The sequence below is a fragment of the Phycodurus eques genome, chromosome 10 (genome assembly GCF_024500275.1).
Source record: "Phycodurus eques isolate BA_2022a chromosome 10, UOR_Pequ_1.1, whole genome shotgun sequence".
Taxonomy (NCBI): domain Eukaryota; kingdom Metazoa; phylum Chordata; class Actinopteri; order Syngnathiformes; family Syngnathidae; genus Phycodurus; species Phycodurus eques.
This window is the reverse complement of record NC_084534.1, coordinates 10,173,710-10,201,065: the sequence shown is the minus strand read 5'-3', so window position 1 is coordinate 10,201,065 and position 27,356 is coordinate 10,173,710. Positions and strand designations below refer to the sequence as shown.

Genomic DNA, 27,356 nt, shown 5'->3' with positions numbered 1-27,356 from the left:
AAGGAGTTTTTCACGATGTGTACCGTCTGACGCGTTCCGAGCCTCAGCCTACACTGTGCGGATCTTCAGTGAAGCTCAGTCAACTGGGTGAGTGAAACAATAAAATACATCTATGCAAACATTGAGAAAAGCTAACAAGGTAAACGGTTGGTTGCACTTTTGCACAGATGTTTTTTTAGCGCTTATTTTAGTCTTCAAACCAACGTAAGAGCCGATGAAAAAAAAAAAAAAAGCTTAACACTGGGCTAAAACTTCACCATAGTAACTTTACATCATAATGAATTGGGACAAATTTCACAAACATTGTCTCATTTTATCACAAACACTAACCTTGTGCCCCATCGGTGGGTAAGGAAAAGAATCAGCATTTTATAGCATTTGGTTCCATCCATTTAAAACAAAAAAATTTTAAATGAAAAAAATCACTGGTGCTGTGTGAAGTTACTTTTCGTGCTAAAATGCTGAGTTCCGGTGCGTATCCTTCAATATAAAAGGCTACAAGCTTAAAACAGAAAGTCAAGTTATAACTTGCACATATAAACTATGATGAAACAGTTCCAAATAACTATTTTAACAATGCTATATTTAACTTTTAGCTGTAACATTAATTAATGAATTTTCAGTAAATTGGGTTAGTTCCAAACACATTGCCTTTTAGTTCATAGGTTTGATATTGATACTGGTTATAAAGAACCTCGAGTCAAATGTTCATTTTAGTCTATGCTGCAGGCTGCTAAGAAAATGGATGTTCATAATTTGGACACCCTTTATTTAAACCATGCAAACTTTTTTGACATAGCCCCCTAAAAGAATCGGAATCGTTTGGAACCGGAATCGCTCAAATTCAAACGATGCCCAACCCTACTCTAGAGCAGTGATGTTTTGATGATGATGACATGTACTGGCTTGTTTTGCTGTCGCTGGGCAACACAGACTTTCAACTCCCTCCAAAGATTTTCTCAGGGGTTGAGATCTGGAGACTAGCTAGGCCACTCCAGGACCTTGAAATGCTTATTACGAAGCTACTCCTTCGTTGCCTGGGCGATGTGTTTGAGATCATTGTCATGCTGAAAGACCCAGCCATGTTTCATCTTCAATGCCCTTGCTGATGGAAGGAGGTTTTCACTCAAAAGCTCACGATACATGGCCCATTCATTTTTCTTCTCGAACCTTACATAGACAGGTGTGTGCCGTTCCAAAAGATGTTCAATCAACTGAATTTACCACAGGTTGATTCCAAGTTATAGAAGCATCTCAAAGATATTTTAGAAATTTGCACAAATGTCTGAAAATTAGTTTTTAATTTGTCATCATGGGATATTTTAATGTAGATTTATTTTGTTTGTTTTAAAGAAAACTATACTCAAACCAGCTTTAGAATCAGTGTGTAACATAGCAAAATGTGGAAAATGTGAAGGCGTGTGAATACTTTCTGGTGGCACTGTGTTGGGGAGGGGATATGTTGTAACAGGAATCATTATTCTCTCGCCGTGTGACGTTCTTTCACTCGCGACTTTCGACTTGAGATAAACAGATAAACACTCGCTAGTACACCACTAAAGTGGTTCTGTTACAATATGCTTCGCGAAACGGAGGTCAACTCCCAGCCGATCTCAGCCCGCGGGTCAGCGTTTACTGGGACGGAGGCCAGCATGAAAAGCAAGCCACCTCTCAACCAATCAATTGTGACGCGACGCTCAGTCCTGCATAGCGGCAATGCTGTAACCTTGGGAGGGACTCCGTGCACCATCAGTTGTTTCTGCATCTTTCCCAACACAGCCTTTCGGTCATGTGGGACAGTCAGCCAATCAATGTATTTTTTTAGATCTACCCACATGGTCACATGGGTTACGCGTCCAACCAGCTGCATTCATACTCTCAAAGAGGAAGTTGAACGCTATAGCCTGGCTAAGCATATATATATATATATATATATATATATAGCCAGCCCAAAACAAAAATTTAAGCACAACAGCTCATTATTTTATACAGAGACAAGACCACGACGATATCAAGGCACTTTTAATTTCGCGATATCGTGAATAAAACTTTGGCGCAAACTGTAAATGTACATCTATTGGAACGAATTAATTGCTGTCAAAATAATAATAATAATAATTCAACAAACCTCATGGATTATTTCTATGGTCTGACATGGCCAGCTGGAGAACCAATGGTTACAAAGGCTTCTGGTCAGGTGTACATTAGCCTCCGCACAGCAAAACCGTTCCTTCTGGCTTTCTGTAAGGCATTCTGCTCAACTAGTGGTTGCAGAATAGAAAAACAGTGGCCTGTCTCTGTGTTTATTCATTGCATATTAATACAGTTTCTGTCTTGAGGGTAGGAGGGAGGGATGTCTGGGCAGCAGCAATACTGTGAATGCCTCTCTTCACAGGAGGCAGAATTGAGCCTAAGTCAGAGCTGCTCGGACTCTTTCTCTGAAACAGACCACAGATTATATGTCCCCGGTGCCACATACAACAGCCGCAATCCTCTGGACTTCCCTGGCTGAGGGATATGACTCCATGTTGGTGTGGTTTGTGTTCTTGCTGGCTTCATTCATCATCTGGTGGCTTGTTGGGGAGGCAAGGATAAGCACAGGGCTGCTATTTGGCCTAATTTCACCAGCATGGGTGGCCTTTTTAGTCTGTTACAAAGCCTAAATTGATGATTTGCTTGCATCGGGCTTGGGGGATCATAAAACTCACTCAAGTAAGTTAAATGCATGCTATGCAGTGAGACCTTGCTCTATGTCTACTTCATTGTGGGGTTTCTTAGGGAGCATGCCAGGAGTCTCTCAAGCGTTCCCACATAGAACATAGAGAGGATGCGGAGGCGCAAAGCAAGACCTCCCCACAGAAGCCACAGTGACACTTGGATGTTGTGTGGGGCCAAATGACTATATGAAGGGCTATGACAAGCCTAGTTGGTTTGTGTCAATCAAGTCTGAATTTAACTACCAGAAATACATTATGTATCGATTCCTAATTCTTGATTAACTATTATTAATATAACTATTAATGTTATTGACAAAAGTGGAGGCTAGATAAATAGTAAGCAGAAAAAAATGTTTATGAGTCGCTTACTTTAAAATAAAATTTAAAATCATTATACAATTAATTAAATACAAAATAAATTTGAAAATCATTAAAAATAACCTCAATAAATAACTATAAATTATATTAAAGTGCAAAATGACAATTCAAGTTAAATTCAGTTTGTTTGTTTATTTATTAACCCTACTGTCAGTATATGGTGGGAACAACATTTGGTTTCTCCACATATGCGGCAATTCACCTGGGATGTAGTTGTATGGACAATGTCGTGGCAGATAGAAAAAACGTAGTGAGGCTTTAGGTGCTTGTACTGCCCACAGATATGTATTGGTATATACGACACACCCATTTTGAGCTACGTGCCGACTGGTTGAAGTCGTCAACGCATTCACTGTGTGTGCATGGCAATAAAACCAGATTAATGATGCCAGTACATTGTGCTGCATATGAAAAAAGGCGTAGAATTATGAGGGAACTGGCCCTTTCACATGAAAAAAATATATTATTTTTCACTTTTTAAAATGTTGTGTATTGATAGCATTCGCTTTGGCTTTAACAAAAGGGAACACCCATGAAAATTGAATGGGAACGTCGACCTCCCCAACATGGCCACTATGTAGCCACATCGGTTACCCTGGCTGCTTCACTGCGCTGACGTATCTACCCATTCATACCTATGGTACTGCGCCTATTTGTGTGTGCCTTTTGGGGCTCGCTGTTCCTGCTGTGCATGTCTTGACCTCTGAGGGGCAGTGTGGTGCACGCAATAAGATACACACTTGCAGTAACAAAGAAAGTAGATGATACGATAAAATATTCTTAATATAACTCATTTTTCACAGAGTGCGAAGAATATATGTCTGAGAGTATTGTTATATTGCCTGTTAGTATGTGCTTACGTAGAGTTTGTGTACCAGTTAGACTTTACACCGATCTGATCGGCTTGATCGGTATCGGCCGATAATTAGCATTATATGCTGATCGGCTGTAGTGTCACAATTGGCCGATCCGATCAATGACTGCAAAAAACATTTACTCCACGTCCCTGTCGTATACAGTATATTTGAATCCAAAAGCTAGTTTACTTTTGGACTTGTCACGTGTCTTTTGACGTCATTTACGATCACTGGGCTTTGTCAAATCAAAAGCGACCGGATAGATTCGTTACCACGGCAACGCCAACAACAATGGACCCTATATGTATTGTGTTGGTCAAAAAAGAACAAAATGGGGAAAAAACGTGTAGTGATGGTGGTCACCGGGGCTTGGGAAAACAAGTTCATTAAAGGATTGCTTTAGGTATGTTCCCGTACTTTTAATACGATACGCCGCACAAGCAGCCAACATAACGTTATGTAGCCTAGCAAGCTAGTGCTAGCACTAACGGTTGTACGTAAAAATGCTGGCGTTCTGTTGAATCATGCTCTAAGGTTTCGGTGTGTGTGAAGTAATTTAATTACAATAAAGTAATTTAATTACAGTAAGTTAGCACCCATTATTTCTGTCATGTTGTAATGTTGGTTTGAACTGACTGATGAGAATACATGACCTGACGAGGGAATATTTTTTAAACTAAGTTTTAGACTTTACTCCGATCTAATCGGTGTGATCGGTATTGGCCGATAATTAGCATTTTATGCTGATCGGCTGATCGGTTTTCATGTCATAATTCGCCGATCCGATCAATGACGTCATGAATCGGCTCCGCAAAAGGCATTTAACTCCGCGTCGCCGTCACGTATGAATCCAAAAGCTAGTTTATTTTTAGCCTTATCACGTGTCTTGTGGCGCAGTAATGTAACTATCCGATGGTCAAGAAAGTTTTTTTCAAACTTGTCGGTGAAAAAACACGTCGTCGGTGTGGGACTATTTTCCGGTGCCTCAGACAAAAAACACGCAAGTTATTTGCAGTCTGTGCACAACTGAAGTATGTCGTGGGGAACGCAATCTAAATGCGTCAACACAACAAATTCATTTGGGCACCTGAAGAATGTACACAAGGAGGAACATGCCACATTCAAGCAATGCAGCGTGGGGTGGCCAAACGGACACAAACTCTGGTCAACACCCGCCCATATAGTTGGGACTGTGATAAAGTTAGAGTAAGCATGTTATTAACAGTATTTATTAAAGTAATTTCATTGTAAAATAAAGTAATTTAACTACAGTAAGTTAGCCCCCTTTATTTCTGTCATTTTGTAATGTTGATTTGACCTAAACTTATGTCAGCGGCCAATCCTTGAATCCCACCGAGACGTCATTAATGTTTTCACTTTTGTCTAAAATGCTAGAGAATAATTTTGAGCTGGGATGGGCTCGAGCACGCCCGTGACCCTACTAAGCATAAGCGGTACAGAAAATGCATGGATGGATACAGTACTCAGTATACAATACACAAGTATATACAATAAAAGAACAAGTCATACAGTACACAAGTATATACAATAAATGAACATGTCATGTAAATGGACACATTGCTCCATCTTGTGATCGGATCGGTGATCGGTTATCGTTTTTTTAAACTTGCTGATCGGTGATCGGCCCCAAAATATCTGATCGAGTAAAGCCTAGTACCAAAATTAATTATTTTGAGATATAAGTGCCGCGAGTTTGATGCTCATTTTAGTTAGTCAATGGTGTTTTTTTATTAACTGTTTGTTTTTGTTCACAATTTTTGTGAACAAAAACAAAGAAAAAAAACAAAGTGTGTGCTCTATTTGAGCATTCAATAGGTTTTCTTTTGTTATGCGTGTTTAGTTTTACAGTGAACTTCAACTGGCGCGTCAAACGACGAAGCAAGCAACATTCACTCTTATTCGTTGCTACTGTGGTAGCACCTTAGCAACCTGTTGTTGTGAACACGTGGGATCTGCACGCTGTCTGGGTGCTGCTGGATAGAAGCGCTGGAGTGGAGCATGGAATAGACTGCATGCATAAGAGTAGTAAAAATCGCAGATCCAGTCCGATCTGATGCTCGGTTTTTTTGCCGATATCGGACCAATATTCGATCTCAAAGATCGGCTCGGGAAACCCCTCCTGCCATTATCCTTATTTAAAGGTAGATTATGCAAGATTTATCTGCATTAGGCATCACATTAAACTGCGCGTCAATTAAATACAGCGGAGATCCAACGCCTTAAATGTCAAACAAAATTTGCACCAGGATTGTCTGTGCCATTATATTTGGCAAAATCACCACTTCCGTCAAAAGGTTTTCCCCATACTCACCCATAATTTTCTCTCGGTGCATTCCCATGTACCACCCTCCAAGGGCTTTGAACAAAAATAAATAAATAAATAAAGGCTCTGCATTTAAGAGGAAACTGCCAAGACGTTTCAACATAACAGGTGAGTCACGTGTTCTATGTACACTTTGTTTAGTGTGCTGACAGGCTTTGGGTGTTACTTTTGTCTCCCATCACCCCAACATTCGATCCATGTAGGGCTGCCACTTGTACTGCGTTATGGCAAGTTATAATTAATCATTGCCATCCAATGACAACTGTGTATTTAACTTTTTCCATGAGCAACAAAAACAGTTTTACAGTAGCATATTTCATAAAAGCACACCACATATGACTTATTAAAACAGATTTTGCAATAAAAACATTGATTTATGTTTTCAAAGCCATACACTGAGTTGTACTTGTTCACTTTGTTTTCAGATTTTGAAGCACACATACTCATAACTTATGCAGAATAAACTCTTTGACAAACCAAGATTCATGAGTTGTTTGTGTTCGTCTCACGCTAAGTTTGGAACAATGGTATTAAATAACGTAAAACAACATGTTTCCATGAAGCATTTAAACTACTTCGTACATTCAAATTAGCCTAATTAATAGTCTAATAGCAAATTTAGCCAAACATGATCAATACCTAAAACATGGCTTCTACCAACAAGTTCAGGGCATTATTAACCACTCTTTTAATTTCCTGCATTGCACACACCTAAATCATGACATCCAGCGACATATCAGACACAGCCATAACCATGTTCCACAAAGCTTCAGAATTATCTGGATGGAGCTGTAATTGTCTTGTCTGGGGCAGGAGCACGGTACCCCCCTCAATGGAAAAATGTGCACGACTACTGGTGGAAACATAAATATACTTCGTGTCCCACCCAAAATAATCAAGTCTTGACACTGTGCGAAGGTGTACTGTAGGTCCCCCCCCCCCCCCCCCCCCCCCTCCCCAAAACTTCAATAATATAACTGAAGATTATTTTTGCATCTCCACAAACTAGGCCTATTGTGAAAAGTATGGTGTGAGGGTCACTGGAGGAGCACAATACAGAAATATTTTTTTTTTATAAATAGCTTGAAAAAGGTCTGGACAGCAGAAGGGAGAGGAAGCTAACACACTTAGCTGTTAATATAATAACGCGACATAATGTGCACACAGATAGTTCTACATACGGCATTGTGAAAAAGGTGAACATGCCCAGGCCTGACAAATGGGAAGGGAGGGTCATTGTAGGCCGATTACGGAGGAATAACACTTCACTCACACAAACACACAAAATATGGAGTAGAAGTACATTCGTGCAATGCCTTTTTACTGGGGGTTGCCCTCAAAAGCTTTTGAACCTCAAATTGTACACTAAGGCTCTGCATTTGATTTATTGGGCCTGGGAAAAGTACAATTGGTTCTATATACGAGATAATAATGGAGATTGAACAATGGGGGAAAGGATGAACTCCTCCTACACCATGTCCCTTGTTCAGGGTGTTGGACAGTGCTAATATGACATGTGATCTATTGGAAATCACACTGAGGTATGGTGGCTATGTGCTGCTTCTCAGAGAATTTATCCAGATGTGATGAGTCAAACTCAGCAGAAGCAAAGGGGATTACAGTCCAGGTTCTTCCATGCATCCTCAGCCCTGATCATGCATCTCTTTTGACAAGACGTCAAAGCACTAAAAAAAAATAAAAAAAAAATAAAAGATGTCCTTTATCTTACTTGACCTACTTTGCTTTAGAAATGTGTGATGTGAAAATTGTTCATTAAAAAAAAAGGAAAAGTGGTATTGAAAAGAAGATTCCTAATGGCGTAAACTTTTAAATAGTGTGCTCTCTTACACTCGACGTTAAGAGAAATTAATCCTGAAAAGATAGAGGGAGGGGGAAACTTAGGGAGAGGTCCTTAAGGGGAATTCAGTTCCCATCGCGGACGCTGTCATTTGACAGAGCTAAAATGCTAATGTTTTGGGGTGACCTTATTACTGTTGTTGCTTGTGTGTAAAGACCCCGCCCGCTCCCACTCAACTCTCTTCATTCGCACCCTCTCCAAACATGTAAATAAACCTTGTGATGATCAATTAAGTGGACTTCCCAACGAGGCAGAGAAGTGGATTTCTTTGAACACTTTGTTGTGGTTCCAGATCGACAAATTACTGGTTCTGAAATCATCGGTGGATCTTTTCTTTCCACATAACCCCCCTCACTCACTAATATTTCCCTCCCTGCCTCCGAGGTACTCGTCAAGTAGTAACAAAGAGGTTGTACAAGTTAAGGTCTTTGGGTTTTTCCAAACACAAACATGGGAATTCTCCCCAGTGATAAAGTTAGACAGTTAGGGTACCCGTGAGACAGTAAAAAGCGATCAAAAGTGAACACTAAGGGTGACGAAAAGCAAGAGGAAACATGATGGTACCCACATTGGAACATGTGTGATTCGGGCTTGGATCCCAAATAACAAAACTCACCAAGACTCCAGTAACGCCCAGAGGAAGCTCGGAAGGGGGGTGGGGGAAAGGCCAAGGAAAGTAGGAATGTAGGCTCGCTTTCTTGTCCACGCTGTCGGCCCCGGCCCCTGTCTCCACTCCTCTGGAGCCGAGACTGAGAGCGGGGTGGGGGACCTGGTGATATCAGAGGAGGGAGGCTCGATTTGGGACACGCCGCCAACACTTCGCTGTCACTTTACGTGGTAAATCCAAGAAAACAGGTCGCACGCCACATAAAAATCCTCAATCCGCCCTCACTTATCGTCGCTTCAAAATGTATCTTCCGGGCATATCTGGGGGCCTAATTTCCACGGGTAGTCCGCTCAATACGGGCGCGTCGGCCGACCATTCTAGACCGCCATGTTGTGTGTCTGTATGAGGAAGAATGGGAAGCGAGCGGCGTTCTCCCAAGCCAGGCCCCGTCTCGTCTCCATCTGCTGCTCTGTCGACCACAGCGACACCCGCTGGCTCATTGGATTACATCCGCCGCATCCACTTGCACTGAGGGCCGTGTCGGGGATCTTCTGCGAGTTCATCCGCGTCCACGAAGCCAGGACAGCAACAATTTTTAGAGAGGGAAACCCCCCTACAATGGACTCCTTAAATGTTTGTGACTGGTCATCTGTTGTGTTACTTTTTCCCATTAACCCTCGCTGGTCAATTACAGTGGTGGGAAGTAATTTAGAACAAATACTTAAGTACATTTTTCAGGCATCTGTACTTATTTTTCTGACGTTTTTTTAAAAAGACTTTTACTGCCTATATTTGAAAACAGCTGACATTTCTGTACTGCTATTTATCTATTAATCCGTTTGTGTTTATACGCAGGAAATTTTTTTTTGGTCCATATTGACTCTGGGCTGCGAGATGCATAAATTTCCCCAACGGGATTAATAAAGTAGTCATCCATCCTTTACGTTGGCAAAACAGGTTCATTGCTTTATTCAACCTCCGCGGCTGTTGTAAAAAAAAGAGTTAAGGAAAAAAAAAAAAAAAGATTGCAGCAACATGAACCTGGGATCATTAACAATAACGGCGAGAGTTTAGAAGCAAGATATTCTCCATGGCATGCTGAAAGGATTGTCGGTAGCCCCCTACCCACCATTGAGGACTTGCACGCTGCCAGAACTAAGACAAGGGCGTGCAAAATCCTCTCGGACCCTCCGCACCCCGGTCACCAGCTCCTTCCCTCAGGTAGGCGCTACCGATCAATCCAAACTAGAACTAGTAGACATTCCAACAGCTTCTTCCCTCTTGCGATCAACTTCTTAAACACCTAACCTATAATTCCATTACAATAAACTGGCATTTTTTTGACTTGAGTTCGTTGTCACATTTCTGTGGGGCCAATTATGTATTACTTGTGCACTCACTGTAGTTGTCTCGCCATGCTTCACTATTTGCATATACTGGCCACTCATGCCAGAGTAGCATCTGCTCCATTTGCACACTGATTGAGGAGTATCCGTAACATTTGCACAACCAACATTGTCCCAGATGATCGCACTACCCGTCACTTTAAACCGCATACACTCCTTGAAGTCTCAGCGCCCTTTGCACAATGGTCATTGCACCGGACTTTTGCAATATTAGTCATTCGAACTGCTCTAAGTGCTAGAGGACTCTGCATCTTTTTGCACAATTGTTTTTTGTCAATGTCTTTATGTCTCCAAAGTGTTCTGTAAATTGACTGTCTGTTGTACTAGAGCGGCTCCAACTACCGGAGACAAATTCCTTGTGTGTTTTGGACATACTTGGCAAATAAAGATGATTCTGATTCTGATGGCATTATAAGAATTGTTTGATGTTGTCGGCCCCAAAAAATATTTGTTGCAAATGCAGTGCCTGCACTAATTAGATGTACAGGTCATGCTCAGTTTTTCTTGACATGGCTATAATGAAGTGTCAAAGAAGATACAGAAGTATCGTTTGAGTTAGTCAATCAGAGGTCAACCTGGCATTGTCATATTGTGTGTAACATACAACAGCCCACACCAGCAATATGGTGAATAGAAAAATTTACTGAACAAAATCCACCTTGCAGCATAGTTGATAGTACTGACCACTTGTTCTCGTGATTGCCGTCTCGAATGATAATTATGCAGTTTTCTTTTAATCAAGAATGACAGACCTCTTGATTCAGTTTATTCTTCTTTGAATTCCTCATGCAATGCTTCTTTTACCAATACACAAAGATTTGGACACAGTTTGTTATATCTCAACTATTTTATTATTCATATCTCATTATAAATAAAGAGGCACTATAACTTAATAGTTGCGGTAATAAATCTGAAATGATCCAATTTAAATGAAAAATTTACTAATGTTGTCCACACTTAGGACATTCAAGTAGGAATGACTTCAAGAAAAGCATCAAATAATGCATGCTCAAATAAAAATTTGACTTTTTTTACATTACTGTGTGCGATTTAATGTCTTATCAGTTGCAATGGTGTCAAGTGTGAGCATGTCCAGTTAAGAGATGACGTCCACAGGAAGCAAATGACTAAGCCTATGTGTGTCTTTGCAGCTGACAATTGCAAACGGTTGAACGATTAGGCAGCCAGGTTAGCGATGACAGCTCGGGTGAACTCGTCACTCGTGGCGTAACCCCCCAGGTCTCCAGTGCGCACCTGTTGCAAACATAAGGACAGTGTGTTACTATATGCACAGCTGCAGTAAGCACGTCTACATGAGGCATTAAGGCGAGCATGCTAGAGAACATTTAAAAACATCACGACAGAACACAAAATTTGGTTGTGTGGATATTCTCCTCAGTTATGTTCGCTCTCATAATCCAACAGCATACCTTTCAAAACAGGTACAGTACATTGGGGAGGGGGAGGGGGGGAGAATGTAATCATGTACAACCCCAATTCCAATGAAGTTGGGATGTTGTGTTAAACATAAATAAAAACAAAATACAATGATTTGCAAATCATGTTCAACCTATATTTAATTGAATACACTACAAAGACAAAATATTTAATGTTCAAAGTGATAAACTTTATTGTTTTTAGCAAAGAATCATTAACTTTGAGTTTTATGGCTGCAACACATTCCAAAAAAGCTGGGACAGGTGGCAAAAAAGACTGAGAAAGTTGAGGAATGCTCATCAAACACCTGTTTGGAACATCCCACAGGTGAACAGGCTAATTGGGAACAGGCGGGTGCCATGATTGGGTATAAAAGGAGCCTCCCTGAATTGCTTAGTCATTCACAAGCAACAAATGGGGAGAGGTTCACCTCTTTGTGAACAAGTGCATGAGAAAATAGTCAAACAGTTTAAGTACAATGGTCCTCAATGTACAATTGCAAGGAATTTAGGGATTTCATCATCTACGGTTTATAATATCATCAAAAGCTTCAGAGAATCTGGAGAGATCACTGCATGTCGGTATGTCTTCATGTCTCAAAAGTGTTCTCTGTCAATTGACTATCTGTTGTCGAACTAGAGCAGCTCCAACTACCGGAGACAAATTCCTTGTGTTTTTTGTACATACTTGGCAAATAAAGATTATTCTGATTCTGATGTAAGCGGCAAGGCCGAAAACCAACATTGAATGCCAGTGACCTTCGATCCCTCAGGCGGCACTGGATCAAAAACCGACATCAATGTGTAGAGAATATCACCACATGGGCTGAGGAACACTTCAGAAAACCAATGTCAGTAAATACAGTGCGGCGCTACATCCGTAAGTGCAACTTGAAACTCTACTATGCAAAGCAAAAGCCATTTATCAACAACACCCAGAAACGCCGCCGGCTTCTCTGGGTCCAAGGTCATCTAAAAGGGACTGATGCGAAGTGGAAAAGTGTTCTGTGGTCCGATGAGTCCACATTTAAATTTTTTTGGGGGAAATTGTGGACGTCGTGTCCTCTGGACCAAAGAGGAAAAGAACCATCCGGACTGTTATGGATCTAAAGTTCAAAAGACAGCATATGTGATGGTATGGGGCTGTGTTAGTGCCAATGGCATGGGTAACTTACACATCTGTGAAGGCACCATTCACGCTGAATGGTACATACAGGAGAAACATATCCTGCCAACCAAGCAATGTCTTTTTCATGGACGCCCCTGCTTCTTTCAGCAAGACGATGCCAAACCACATTCTGCACGTGTTACAACAGTGTGGCTTCGTAGTAAAAGAGTGCGGGTACTAGACTGGCCTGCCTGCAGTCCTGACCTGTCTCCCACTGAAAATGTGTGGCGCATTATGAAGCGTAAAATACGACAACGGAGACCCTGGACTGTTGAACAGCTGAAGCTGTACATTAAGCAAGAATGGGAAACAATGAGTGTTCTCAGTTCCAAAATGTTTATTGGATGTTAAAAGAAAAGGTGATGTAACACAGTGGTAAACATGACCCTGTCCCAGCTTGTTTGGAACGTGTTGCAGCCATAAAATTCTAAGTTAATGATTATTTGCTAAAAACAATAAAGTTTATCAGTTTGAACATTCAATATCTTGGCTTTGTAGTGTATTTAATTAAATATAGGTTGAACATGAATCATTGTATTCTGTTTTTGTTTAACACAACGTCCCAACTTCAATGTCGGTTTACCACATTTTAATCATGTGCAACCGATGTACATGTTTAAAATAAGTAAACACATTTTTCAGTGTACAGCTACAAATTGCCCAAAACACAGATTCACAACGATCAACTATATTTGTGCAAGCTATTTACATCCACCAGACATTCTAGGTACACAAGCACAATCATGATCAAGATCAACAGTTATATTTCTTTGCGTGGTAAAATTGATAGACCGTTCATATTGGTTCTCATTACATTTGGGAGGTATACAATATGTTGTCCCCTCCTTGAGCCGTCACCTTATCGTGGTGGAGGGGTTTGTGTGTCCCAATGATCCTAGGAGCCAAGTTGTCTGGGGATTTATGCATCTGGCAGGGTCACCCATGACAAACAGGTCCTAGGTGAGTGACCAGACAAAGCACAGCTCCAAAGACCCCTATGACGAGAAAGATTATAGGATTGCGTTTTCCCTTGCCCGGACGCGGGTCACCGGAGCCCCCCTCTGGAGCCAGGCCTGGAGGTGGGTCCTCAACATACAATTGCAAGGAATTTAGGGACTTCATTATCTACGGTCCATAATATCAAAAATCATTGCATGTAACCGGTAAGGCCGAAAACCAACATTGAACGCCCGTGACCTTCGATCCCTCAGGCACTGCATAAAAAACCGACATCATTATGTAAAGGATATCACCACATGGGCTCAGGAACACTTCAGAAAACCATTGTCAGTAAATACAGTTCGGCGCTACATCTGTAAGTGCAACTTGAAACTCTAATATGCAAAGAAAAAGCCATTTATTAACAACACCCAGAAAGGCCGCCTGCTTCTCTGGGCCGAGATCATCTAAGATGGACTGATGCAAAGTGGAAAAGTATTCCATGGTCCTACAAGTCCACATATCAAATTTTTTGAGAAATTGTGGACGTCGTGTCCTCCGGGCCAAAGAGGAAAAGAACCATCCGGACTGTTATGGACGCAAAGTTCAAAACCCAGCATCTGTGATGGTATGGGGCTGTGTTAGTGCCAGTGGCATGGCTAACTTACACATCTGTGAAGGCACCATTAATGCTGAAGGCTACATACAGGTTTTGGAGAAACATATGCTGCCATCCAAGCAACGTCTTTTTCATGGACACCCCTACTTATTTCAGCAAGACAATGCCAAACCACATTCTGCACATGTTACAACAGCGTGGCTTTGTAGTAAAATAGTGTGGGTACTAGACTGGCCTGTCTGCAGTCCAGACCTGTCTCTCATTGAAAATGTGTGGCGCATTATGAAGCGTAAAATACGAGAACGGAGACCATGGACTGTTGAAAAGCTGAAGCTGTACATCATGCAAGAATGGGAAAGAATTCTACCTACAAAGCTTCAACAATTTGTGTCCTCAGTTCCCAAATGTTTATTGAATGTTGTTAAAAGAAAAGGTGATGTAATACAGTGGTAACATGACCCTGTCCCTGCTTTTTTGGAATGTGTTGCAGCCATAAAATTGTAAGTTCATGATTATTTGCTAACAACAAAGTGTATCAGTTTGAACATTAAATAAATTGTCTTTGTAGTGTATTCAATTAAATATAGGTTGAACATGATTTGCAAATCATTGTATTCTGCTTTTATTTATGTTTAACACAACGCCCAACTTAATTGGAATTGGGGTTATCATACAGCTCATACATATGGACTACAGTGGAGAGAGTCTGCTCTGCTGCACTCTTAATTAAACTTAACCTGGATATAGTCAGGTGAGTTTAGTGCTTTAAATGCTCATATAAAACAATTAGAGCAGACCACCTAAAAAGGTAGGTTTTTGTTGTTGTCTTTATTGGCTGTACCAGAGTTGTACACATTACACTTTTTAATAAATTGTAGCAATAAACATGGACATTCTCCGACAGTGTCTCATAGCAAAAGTAGAGTTAGACCAGCAAAAGAAGGCAAAGTTGTGGAGGTCTAACAAACAGATTCACCACGTCATAATGCAGCATTGATGGTAGAAAGTGAACGGGTGAAAAGATTGCTGTGAACTTGATAAACAGCGTAAACGGATTTAAATCATGTGCAAAATTCACAGAACATAGAGGGTAAAGAGGCAAACTGATGTATGGGGTTCATGGAGAGGAGTGGGTCAGCTTTTAATTCTTTAAATGGGACTCAGTTAATGTATACATTGTTCAGCAGCAGCCCCATGATCATTGCTGGGCTCTAGTAAAACATGTATACTATTAGAAAACCCAGTAGTATAAAATCTTTCCAACTGTCATGTTGTCAGGGAGACAAGCAACAAATAATCATTTCATGAAAAATCAGCGTCCATATTAAAGAAACATGGAGGAATGAAAGTATATGGAAGAACATATCTAAATAGGTCGGTATCGCAGGTTATCCACAACAGCACGCACAAAGTCGCCCGTGGTACAGTAACCGCCAAGGTCTCCTGTCCGTACCTAGGACATCCAAAGACACACATATACAGAGAAGGTAACAGGATTAAGGAGAGGGTGGGTGTCATAAGGAAGAGGAAGGGCATGTTATGCTGGGTTTCTGCACAGTTACCTGCTCTGATAAGCTCTGTGAGGGTTTACTTGCCTCAGTTAGGGGCAAGAGGTTTTCCACTTCAAAGTATTACTACGTAAAACTATGAAAACCATGCAGCATTAAACATATGGGGTGCTAACAAATAATGGTGGAAAACAAGGGTCTCCTGTATTTCCTGCCATGAGGCTACTGATCATGTTAAGAGACTTTTTTTTTTTTTTTTTTAAATTCAAAATGAGATCATCTGGCCAATTTTAAACCCGATTCCCTTCTTCTGATCCAAGTCAGCAAAAGGCCTGAGACACAGTCTCTGATTGCCACATGGAACTCAGCCAAGTAACAGAAAATAGTACCTGGTACTTCCTGCTTTAGCCAATGGCAATGTGGCATTAGAAAGCAGAGCCAAGTTGGTTCCATGCAGTTGTAAAGGAGCATTAGACAACTGGAAGGCAAACTTTACTTTCAGCTGAGGATCACATTTACACAGTTGCCATTCCATGTCTTAGTGCAGCGCTTCTCAATTGTTTTCTGTTACGACCCCCCCCAGGAAGAAGAAAAAAAATTGCGACCCCACCCGCAGCCCCCACGAGTACACCTCTATATAACATTGTATATAAAGGATAATCTATTCTAATCGTTATAAACATTGAAGAAAGTAGAAAAGAGATATAGACTGCCATCTACTGCAGTGGATGTGCAATTACACTTTATTCTAGTACGGCTAAACATGTTCTTCAGGGTCTCACACGCCCCCCCCCGGCATTGCTGCGGGGTCGCGCCCCACTATTTGAGAAGCACGGTCTTAGAGAAACTAGAGCATCAAAAACACACCCTCTTCCAGCTCCTTAAGAAAAGCAAAGATATTTAAAAGTCAGAACATTTCCAAGATGGCATCTGGCGAGCAAAGCGTGAGCCATTAGTGAATGTTAGAGACGTTGTCGCACAGGGTAGTCTGTGCCATTTCAAGAAGAGAGAGAGACTGGGGTAGAAAAGGTTTCCCAAAAGAAATGCAATATCAATATTATCCCTGTTTACAGAACTTTGTAGGACAGTGAGCAACAATGCTGACAGCAGGAATGCTGAACGCAAGTTCAGATGTTAAGCCACATAACCATTGAGCACTGGTGTGAGCTTGTTTTGGCATGATTTAGGTTTTCACAGCGCGTGTATTCTGCTAGTGTTAATGCTGTCCGTGGTATCTGTTGTGTCAATGCCATGCACATAAGCGTTTCCACATTCCAAAGAGGCATGGTGCAATGGGCATGCAATAATCAGAAAGTAGCTCATGCACACTCACCTTCCCCTGTTTGATGACCCTTTTGACAGCATCTGACACCATTTGGGAGTGATAATCCAGGCTGCAACACAAAGTGGTGACCATGACAGGTACATGCATAGATCATTTTACACTTGAGACGCTATGAGTCCCAGGATGCACATGTCTGGAAACAATGAGTCCTAGCACCGGAAAACAATGAGTCCCTGCAACTTATCATCACGGAATACGGATACAGCAATCCTCCGCTATATGATGGTTGTTGTGTCGTGGTCCCGCTATATTGCAGATTTTTATTTGTAAAATTTGTAAAATACTTTTGTGTTATCCATTGCTGTTGGGCTTGCTCAATATATTATGTTTCAGCCTGTCACAATAGCAAATATTTTCGGACGATATATTTTCCCAAACACTATCACGATAAAATTATAGTATCATTGATGTTTTTTTTCTGTCACTGATATAATGATATTATTGAGCATAATTAAAGTACATACTTTTTAATAACAATTAACTTTACATTCTAAAGAACATTGAAAATTGTAATGGAGAACAATCAATATACCTTAGATAACTAAAACAAGTAAATCACAGTCAGTCTCCTGTCACAAAATCTGCACTTAAATATTCAACATTTGACACATAGGTATAGTTATTAATTGGCTTTACACGATCAGGATTTTTGGGGCCGATCACCGAGTTTAAAAAAACGATAACCGATCACCGATCAAATCGCAAGATGGAGGAATGTGTCCATTTAAATGGCCTGTTCATTTACTGAATATACTTGTGTACTTAATTGCTCAAAAAATTATATTTACAATAAATAATGTATCTTTGTTCCTCTATTTATGCCAGTGAGGCATAGTGACAGACAGAACAAATGAATGGTCTACTATTAGATGGCTGGAAGTAAATACAGTAATTTATGTATCCACTTTTTGTGACATTTTTGTTTGTTGGTGTGCCGTGAGATTTTTCAATTGTAAAATATGTTCCTTGGGTCCATAAAAGTTGGATATCACTCCTCTTGTCAGATTGTGTATTTTAATCAGTCAGGTCAAACCAACATTACATGACAGAAATAATGGGTGCTAATTAAATTACTTTATTTTTTATTAAATTACTTTACCCACACCAAAACTTTAGAGCATGATTCGACAGAACAGCGGCATGTTTACGTCCAACCGTTCATGATATCACTAGCTTGCTCGGCTACATAGCATTTTATTGCCTGCTTGCGAGCAGTATCGTATTAAAGGTATGTGACCATACCTCAAGCAAGCCTTAAGTGAACGTCCTCTCTTTTCCTGAGCACCGGTGACCACCAATACACGCTTTTCCCCATTTTGTCCTTATAATACAGTCGGCGCAATACACTCTTGTCGTCGTCGCCACGGTAACGAGTGTATCCGGTCGCATTTGAGTTGACAAGATAAAGCCCAATGATCGTAAAAAACGGGATATCGGAATACAAGATTTTCTGCCAGTAGTCTGACAGTGCAATCGTGAAAGAGCAAATTTGTCCTATAGTTTGATCCGGCCATTACATGTTGTCTGTTCCACACCGCCAACATGTTTTTTTTTTATTATTATTATTTTTTTTTAATAACTTTGGCCGTCAGATATTTCCAATACTACGTCAAAAGACACGCGACAAGGCTAAAAATAAATTAGCTTTTGGATTAAAATATACTGTGCACGATGGCGACGCGGAGTAAATGTCTTTTGCGGCGCCGATCAGTGATGTCATTGAACGGATTGGCGAATGACATTAAAGCCGATCTTGTTTTTAAATCAGATGCCATACATTCAGTTATTTTGTTTGTCATTTATTAGTTGTTTTTTTTAGTCGCATGAATGTTGTCGTGTTTTGTTCTATATCATATTTGTTGCCTGTATAATTTCTGCTGCCTCTTGCCTTTTGAAAAAGAATTCTCTCAATAAGCTTTTACCAGGTTAAATAAAATATCAACAAAATGTATTAAAAAAATAAATTAAAAAAAGGGCCTGCCCTCGAGCTGCTGGACTATGATGTGAGACCTTCACCTGTAAATTAAATGACGCTGAAAATGAGTTTGCTGAAGTCAACTACTCCCTGAATATTGATAACGTGTTGTGGTTATGTTTTATAAATTTAACTTCCGTTTGTGTGTGTGTGTGTGTGTGTGTGTGTGCGCGTGCGTTGGTGAAGAGCTTCCACACACAACGAATCACAAGTATGGATTCTCTCTTGGTGCTAGCCATCAGAAGCCGAGTATGGCGGGTTATCGTTCCTTGTTTTAACACCGCTCACGGCGCAGCAAGCCGCTTGCAGAACGACGTTTGCTCAGTAACAGGAACAAAAGTTCAATGTTCATTACATTCGTTTGCCTTCGAGCTAATGAGCTAAAAGCTCACTCGACCGCGGCGACATCGTTAAAACGTCAAGTGAAGTGTATCCTTAAGAGCAATTTTAATTATCAAGAATATTGAACATTGGCATTGAAAAGTAGAACAATAAATAAAATATCTCAGAGAATTAAAAAGTAAAACAAATTACACAAACAGCTATTAAACATTTGGCAAAGAGGCAGAGAGAGTCATTACCTTCACAGGCAAAATACTGCCAATCAAGTTTCCGTATGGTTCACAAATAGTGCAAAGTACCATTAATAAAAGCACAACAGTATTTCACAAAGACGACCGAAGTAATGGAAAAAATATATAGTTTCTAAATGACAGGCCTGATTACTGCCTGATTTGTTGAATCAAGAAATCACTTAAGAAGTACATGCCAGGAAAAAATGAGGTATGCGACAAGATCTTTAAGAAGTTTATCATAACACGAGCCAAATAAATTCAAGAGAAAATGAGCATGGCCGCAGCCGGATGATATTAAAAAGGTTACAAAGCCATTTTCTAGGCTTTGGGGACTCCAGCGAACAATAGAGGTCGGTTGGTTCAAGAAGCGATTAATTTTTCTACATAGGATATTATGATACAAACATTCTTTCACAAAATATTCTTTCACAGCACTGTATATTTTTGCCCAACAATCACTTGGTATTATGAGGATAAGCTGCCAAAATGTCAACTCCAATGGGGAGCACACAAATTACTACAAAGTCAGAAGTTGACTTACTTGAGGTGCCGAAGCATGTTGGCAGCACTCAGCAGCATGGCTGTGGGGTTGGCAATGTTCCTGCCTACTGCTTGTGCAAAGGGATGGCGTGCACCCTACAAGAGAACATGAAGGATGAAAGAATGATTTAGGGTGCCCTTCCTAAAATGTGGCATACAGGGATAAATGGTCAACACATATGAAAATGTACCAGTGACCAGTGAGTCATTCACTGAACTCTTCAACTAAATTTGAAGCAAACAGCAGAAAGGGAAGGTGGAAAGATACCGTCTCAAATACTGCATATTCTGCACTGTAGCTTTCACCGGGAACAACACCTGCCCCTCCCACCAGTCCTGCTGCCAGGTTATCAATAATGTTACCATACAAGTTGGGCATTACCAGCACATCAAATTGGTATGGGTTTTGGACCAACTGCAGCAGAGGAACAAAGCAACAACACACAAAGAATAATTAGATAAAGTGAATGCAGAAAAACACTAACCTAGCCTAAACTAAGAAATACATAATACATTCTTGTACTACCGGTACATAAAAGGTTCATAACCAAGGTCAAATTATTTTTTAAAGAGCTTTGAAGTATTTGCAGCACCATAGGTTTTGATAAGTTACCAAAAAGCAAAAGGAGATATCCTGTAGTAATAATATGTATCTAACTTTGGCACATTAAAATAAATGCTAACATCCTATTACCACACAAGATTAAGTTTCACGCTGTTTTATTCAAATCGTGCTCAACATAAATGAGTACTGTACACACAAACAGATTTGTGCACGCACAATTTTAAGTAATGTTGCAAAAATGAGTATAAACCATTGAAAGTTTAGCAAACCTTTGATGAAAAAATAGAAAGAACTCTAGAAACTCAACCACATCTAACAAGTAATCTTCTGATGCTGTACTGTTAGACAGTGGCTTGGTGTAAATATAAACATCAAGCATTCAAGAATCTAAACCACTGATGGGACACCAGTGTAAACACATTAAAACCATTAGAATAAATTTGGGAGGATGAAAATGTGTATTTACCTGCATGCAACAGTTATCGATGATTATGTTCTCATATTTGATTTTTGGGTACAGCTGTGCCACTTCTGCACAGCTCTGGAGAAAAAGGCCATCACCTAATTTCCTGTAATTGCACAAAGTGATTAGGGCAGGGATTGCTATAGCACAAAAAATATAATTCAAAGTATGAGTAGAAGGATATGGTTCCAAATAAGCACAGCAGAAAGGTATCCTCAGGAATGTTTTCGCACATGATATTTGCCTTGTGAACAGCCGTGACCTTGTTTCGCCCCTTCTTCGTGGCATAATCGAAAGCAAACTTGGCGATGCGCCTTGACTTCACTCTGGTGATGATTTTCAGACATTCAACCACACCTGTCACGCTCTGCAAAGCAAAGAAACTGAGTAAATTGAGCACCTTTATAATAAGTCTACAACTACTGAGCCCTTTATTGCAATACACTAAAGAAATAGCATCCCCTAGTGACAACCCACAATGTCATTTTTCAACTATAGCAGGTTATTTTATGACAGCTGTCATAGTGGCTCCTCTTCAGCCTAAGGAGCAGTCATGTTTACCTCATGCTCCAAGGAGCTGTACTCCCCCTCTGTCTGTTCTCGAATGATAACCAGGTCCAGATTGTTGTGGCGTGTGCTATAGCCTGGCAGGCTATTCACATGAACAACATTGGCAAAGAGGTCCAGTTTACGTCTGATGAATGAACACAGAGGTGTATTTTTTAATGAAAAACAATTGAATCAAAATCTGCAAAGACACTGATATTTTCTAACTTGTACCTCAGTCTCATCTCATATGAAGCCAACTCCCCTTTGAACTCCATGGGGGTGTGGATCTTTCCTGAATAATCAAAAACATGTATGATCTGTTTTCTTCCTTTATAACCTAATTTCACTATAATGTGCTTCCCCCCATCTCAACAAGAAAAAAAGTTACTTAAAAGACCAGCTTTCACTTATGCTTGTATTACATAATCAGACACGCAAACACCTAAGGCATGAAAAAGGTGACAAATAAAAACATTGTAGGGGGGGGTGGGGGGGGTCCCCTGGGCCCCCGCAGATAATTATTTTTATTTTAACATACAGTCAGCAATGAGGAAGACTCTGAAGAGTACAATAAGGCAAAATAAACACATTTTCTTCACGCAGAAAAACATTTATTTAGACCGCTCAAGTACATGTAGATCTACAAATTTGAGATTAAAATTAAATTTGCCTCATTTCTTTGCTTTTTTGTTTTGGCCTCCAACTTGAGCCAGGCCTATATCCACCCGCACCTGATGTCTGCTTCAAGCTGTGCCACATGAATAGCATCCTTCTCTTTAAGCACTCTCATTCTGGAAATAATTGACTAAAATCATTGTTTCATTTTTCACTATTACCAACTTCAAAGGCTAATCCCAAATGCATCCTCCTGGAAAATATTAAGCACAGTATTTTTCTGTTTTTATTGGCCATTTCTGAATTGGAAGTTAGTTCATTTTGTGTTGCAACATAATCCCTAACATTGCTCTGTCACTTAATACATTTAACATTAACATCCATAAACTAACTAGATAATTGCAGGCGTGTTTCCTAATTAATACAAGATGTACCAGCGGATAAGCTCTTGTCGCCGATGTTATGTGTGCTTTGCGGTTCCGCTGGGACCACAACCAGGGCCACGCCCCGCAGCACCTCAACGCGAAAATACAAAAGACCAGTGCACAAAATACGACACTGGCTGATCTGATGAGCAAAACTGTTACTTAAACGTAAGAGTAACAATAGAGGATGTCTGCTCCAGACATGGGTAGAGTAGCCAAACATTGTACTCAAGTAAGAGTACTGTTACTTGAGAATAATGTGACTCAAGTAAAAAGGTCGTCCTCCAAAAACTTACTTGAGTAAGAGTAAAAAGTACACAGTGAAATAATTACTCAAGTGCTGAGTAAATAGTGAGGAACTTCTGATGCTTTAACCGCAGCATGAAAATCAATGAAAAAAATTTTTTAAATACAAAATAAAATGTGAACGTGCAAATTCTGATGTTGCTGTGTGTGTGCGCACAGTCAAAACTACAAAAAAACATCTGCAATTTACTGTAATGGAGTAAAAGTACCGTTACTTCTTAACAGCAGAAGCGGCGGAAGTGTTTTTTCTGGTCTCGTCAACTGCTGTGACTTACCCAAAGCAAGTCCCGAGCGCACAGGCAGAACCTCAGGCCAATGCGCTCGCATTAATAGTCCGCCGCGGAGTAATATTCACAATTACATCTGTGTGCGGATGGTGGATGAGTGGAATGGATCTAGCTGCCAGCGTTCAAGGAGTACGAAACAGCCTATGACGACAGCGACCGCCCCCCCCGAAAAAATTCATCTGATCTATACAATTCACATAAATGGTCTATTTTGAGTTCAAAACGGCGAATTTCGCCGAAAGGCAACTGATTTGCATGTATGATCATCAAACTGAAGTTAACAATGAGACCGAACAATGGGTAAGGTAAAACTACCTTTAATTGCGACTCTGTTGCTCTTCATAGATGTCAACACTTGCTCCAGCTTCTCCTCGCTGGCCATATTCTGTACTTCACTCAAATGGAACTCCTCAAATTCCACAGGGACGTCTCCTGCCTGCGGTGGGGCAAATAGGAAAAAACAATAAGCGTAGCAGTCAGTAGAGGAGAAATTTACAATGGGTTTTAAGGATTAAGTCAAACATACAGTAATATATTTCGAATATACATAATTTTAATCAAATGGCACAAAAGGAAAACTTCATAGAAGCCCAGTTTATACAGGCCTGAAAGTAACCACAAGAGATCAAACAAAGCAAAGATATACACCTTTTTTTTTTAGCTACCTGTAATATATTTCAGTAGATTAACACTATTTTGTCATGAACTAATTTTTACATGCATTACATGAAATCTGACCTCTGCATTTAACCAATCACAGTGAACAGTGGAGTTAGTCGCGAGTACGGGATGTGTATACATACTGTCTGTCATATCAAAAGGTTCACTGTCTATCTACAGATTCTGATTCAATTGTGTCATTGTGGAAAGTACTTTGAACACATCCTTGACAGCAGACATCAGCCCAGGTCCAACACCATCTCCTGGAACCATTGTGACCTTAAAGGTTGCATCGGCGCGAGCGGGTGGTGCTTCTGAACCAAAGCGAACAGCAGATACGCTCAAGGGTCGAGAGACAAGCTGCTGCCACTGAAGGCCACTCAGACCCTGAAGACAGAAAATAAGACTGTACTCTGTAATACAGAGGTTACAAGTAATGTAGCTGAGCATGTCAAGTGCACTCCACAATGAAAATTTAATGCAGTGATTCAAATCCGTGCCGTAGCACCCTGGTGTGCTGTGAAAGTGGTGTAGTGGGAAATGGAGGCCCAGGTACCAAAGTGGATGGCCCACTGTGTATAATGGATGCTTTATTTATGTGAGTGGGTTAATGGATGTCATCACATCACAATCACAGGCCCCCTGTGTTCGGTTAAACCACCAGTAATTGGTGGCAGTTGTACAGTGTGAAATAATGTGTTACATTATTTAGCAACCTCGAAATAATCTAATACTGTAGGTATGTTACTGAATCCAGAAAAACGGCTGCCATTTTCTTTCCATTTCGCTCTGCCGGATTTTGTACAAGGATTTAACGGCGGTCCACCAAAAATCGCGTTTTCTCTTAGTTTCGCACAAGGTACAGTCCCCTCCATAAGTATTGGAATGGCAAGGTCAATTTCTTTGTTTTTGTTGTATACTTGAGACATTTGGGTTTCAGATCAAAAGATGAACATGAGACAAAAGTTCAGAATTCCAGCTTTTATTTCATGGTATTTACATCTAGATGGGTGGCACGGTGGACGACTGGTTAGAGCGTCAGCCTCACAGTTCTGAGGCCCGGGGTTCAATCTCCACACAGGCCCCGCCTGTGTGGAGTTTGCATGTTCTCCCCGTGCCTGCGTGGGTTTTCTCCGGGCACGCCGGTTTCCTCCCACATTCCAAAAACATGCATTAATTGGAGACTAAATTTCCCGTAGGTGTGACTGTGAGTGCGAATGGTTGTTTGTTTGTATGTGCCCTGTGATTGGCTGGCAACCAGTTCAGGGTGTACCCCGCCTCCTGCCCGATGATAGCTGGGATAGGCTCCGGCACGCCCGCGACCCTAGTGAGGAGAAGCGGCTCAGAAAATGGATGGATGGATACATCTAGATGTGTAAACAACTCAGGACAGACCACCGTTTGTTTGAAGCCACCGACTTTTCAAGTGAGTAAAAGTATTGGAATAGACATGATTATATTAACTTAAAGTGAATAACATTTAATATTTGGTGGCATAAGCTTTACTTGCAATAACTGCATCAAGCCTGCGACCCATTGATTTCACCAGACTGTGGCATTCTTCATTTGTAATGCTTTTCCAGGCCTTTACTGCAGCCTCTATCAGTTCTTGTGTGTTTCTTGGGGTTTCTCTGGGGAATTCAACGGGTTGCAGGCTTGATGCAGTTATTGCAAGTAAGGGTTGTGCCACCAAATATTAAATGATGTTCACTTTAAGTTAATTTAATCATGTCTGTTCCAATATTTTGCTCACTTGAAAAGTGAGCAAAAAAGCAAAATGCGCTCTGTCCTGTTTAACACATCTAAATGTAAATACCATGAAGTGAAAGCTTTTGTCTCATATTAATCTTTTGACCTGAAACCCAAATCTCTTCAGTATACAACAAAAACAAAGGAATTGACCTTGCCGTTCCAATATTTTTGGGGGGGATTATAATGCTTGTTCTTTTCAGATTACGTTGTTGGGAAATCCCTTTACCATCTCATTTTTGACATTTTAAATTTAGATTATATTTTCTGTGGTTTTGACAAAAATTTTAATGTTTCTCAATTTCTGCATTGAAAAAAAACGTTTTTCACAAGTGACAAGTATTTTTTTTTTTTTTTTAAAGTTCTCTTCGAAAAAGAAATGGCCGTAGCCACTAGAGATATTCATTTGTAAAAGTGAATACATTAGCCAAGCAGAGATCAGCCAGTGCACAACCTTCCACAGCCTATCTGAGGGCTGATAACTGCTCTAGTTCACTTTCACCGTTAGCTTCGGGCGAACCACGGTAAGAGTCGTAAAGGACAATGAGGTTAGGTTGGTCAACTGGGATATCGAAACAATAGGGATACTTGTACCCCGTAGTACGGAGCCCCCCTGGTGCCAAGGTATGAGAAAAATATAATTCATTGATAATCTGTTCCCTCAATTTAGTAAACTGTACCCTCAGTTTATTAAACTGTACCCTACCCTTTATTTCATAAAATGTACTAAATGAGGGTGAGGGTACGGATTACTAAACTGAGAGTACGGATTACTAAATTGAGGGTACGGATGACTAAACTGAGGGTACGGATTACTAAATTGAAGGTACGGATTACTAAACTGAGGGTACGGACTACTAAATTGAGGGTACGGATTACTAAACTGAGGGTACGGTTTACTAAACTGAGGGTATGGATTACTAAATTGAGGGTACGGTTTACTAAACTGAGGGTATGGATTACTAAACTGAGGGTACGGATTACTAAATTGAGGGAACGGATTACTAAATTGAGGGAACAGATTATCAATGAATTTTATTTTTCTCATACCTTGGCACCAGGGGGGCTCCGTACCATAGATACTCAACTACACTTTCAGTTAGAATTATTTGCCGATAACCTTGAAACTCCCTATTTTTGTCTTTGGAAAAAAATAACTTTTAATCAGACAGCTCTGGAGTAAGGAAGCCACAACGACAGATACTGAAGGAGATTTGTAGCTAGTAACAGGAAATCGTTAACACAAATCCGTATGGGACACTGGAAATACAAAATAGACAAAAAATACAAAATAGACTTTCGGTCGCATGACTTCGGGTGAACTGTTCTGAAAAATCATCTTTTAAACATGGATACACTCACCTTGATCAATGTTACCGATCCGGTTCTCATGACAGCCGCCATGGTCCCAGAAGCGTTATTAGGATACCCACTTAGTTTCCAGGCAAGACACGCCTTGCTGCAA

The 27,356-nt window shown here is 40.5% G+C and overlaps 2 protein-coding genes across 3 annotated transcripts in view; both read right to left on the bottom strand.

Moving 5' to 3' along the window:
- Nucleotides 1-8,861, bottom strand: part of ptpra (protein tyrosine phosphatase receptor type A) — a 48,113-nt gene extending 39,252 nt beyond the window's left edge. Inside the window, exon 1 of the mRNA XM_061687792.1 lies at nucleotides 8,771-8,861. The gene's annotated coding sequence lies outside the window, so the exon portion shown is untranslated. The remainder of the gene's footprint in view (nucleotides 1-8,770) is intronic.
- A 2,134-nt stretch (nucleotides 8,862-10,995) lies between these two features.
- Nucleotides 10,996-27,334, bottom strand: idh3b (isocitrate dehydrogenase (NAD(+)) 3 non-catalytic subunit beta). 2 transcript variants are annotated; one of them, XM_061688347.1, is made up of 11 exons: nucleotides 27,254-27,334; nucleotides 24,356-24,529; nucleotides 23,798-23,918; nucleotides 22,081-22,141; nucleotides 21,862-21,994; nucleotides 21,534-21,667; nucleotides 21,304-21,406; nucleotides 20,541-20,687; nucleotides 20,274-20,368; nucleotides 17,171-17,231; nucleotides 10,996-11,421 (listed from the first exon to the last, which is right to left on the bottom strand). In XM_061688347.1, the coding sequence occupies exons 1-11, from the start codon at nucleotides 27,293-27,295 to the stop codon at nucleotides 11,344-11,346; spliced, it is 1,149 nt and encodes a 382-aa protein (XP_061544331.1). In that variant the 5' UTR covers nucleotides 27,296-27,334; the 3' UTR covers nucleotides 10,996-11,343. The 2 variants fall into 2 exon arrangements, with proteins under 2 accessions (XP_061544331.1, XP_061544330.1); XM_061688346.1 differs by lacking the exon at nucleotides 10,996-11,421 and adding an exon at nucleotides 15,139-15,782.
- Between the last annotated feature and the right edge of the window lie 22 nt (nucleotides 27,335-27,356).

What these genes read in the sequence shown, in the direction of transcription:
- idh3b (XM_061688346.1), bottom strand. Translation starts at nt 27,295, where the DNA reads ATGGCGGCTGTCATGAGAACCGGATCGGTAACATTGATCAAG. An exon ending in ACAGCTCCTTGGAGCATGAG is followed by an intron (nt 21,668 to 21,861) that starts GTAAACATGACT and finishes TTTGCTTTGCAG; the next exon opens with AGCGTGACAGGTGTGGTTGA. An exon ending in TCGATAACTGTTGCATGCAG is followed by an intron (nt 20,688 to 21,303) that starts GTAAATACACAT and finishes CCTCTGCTGCAG; the next exon opens with TTGGTCCAAAACCCATACCA.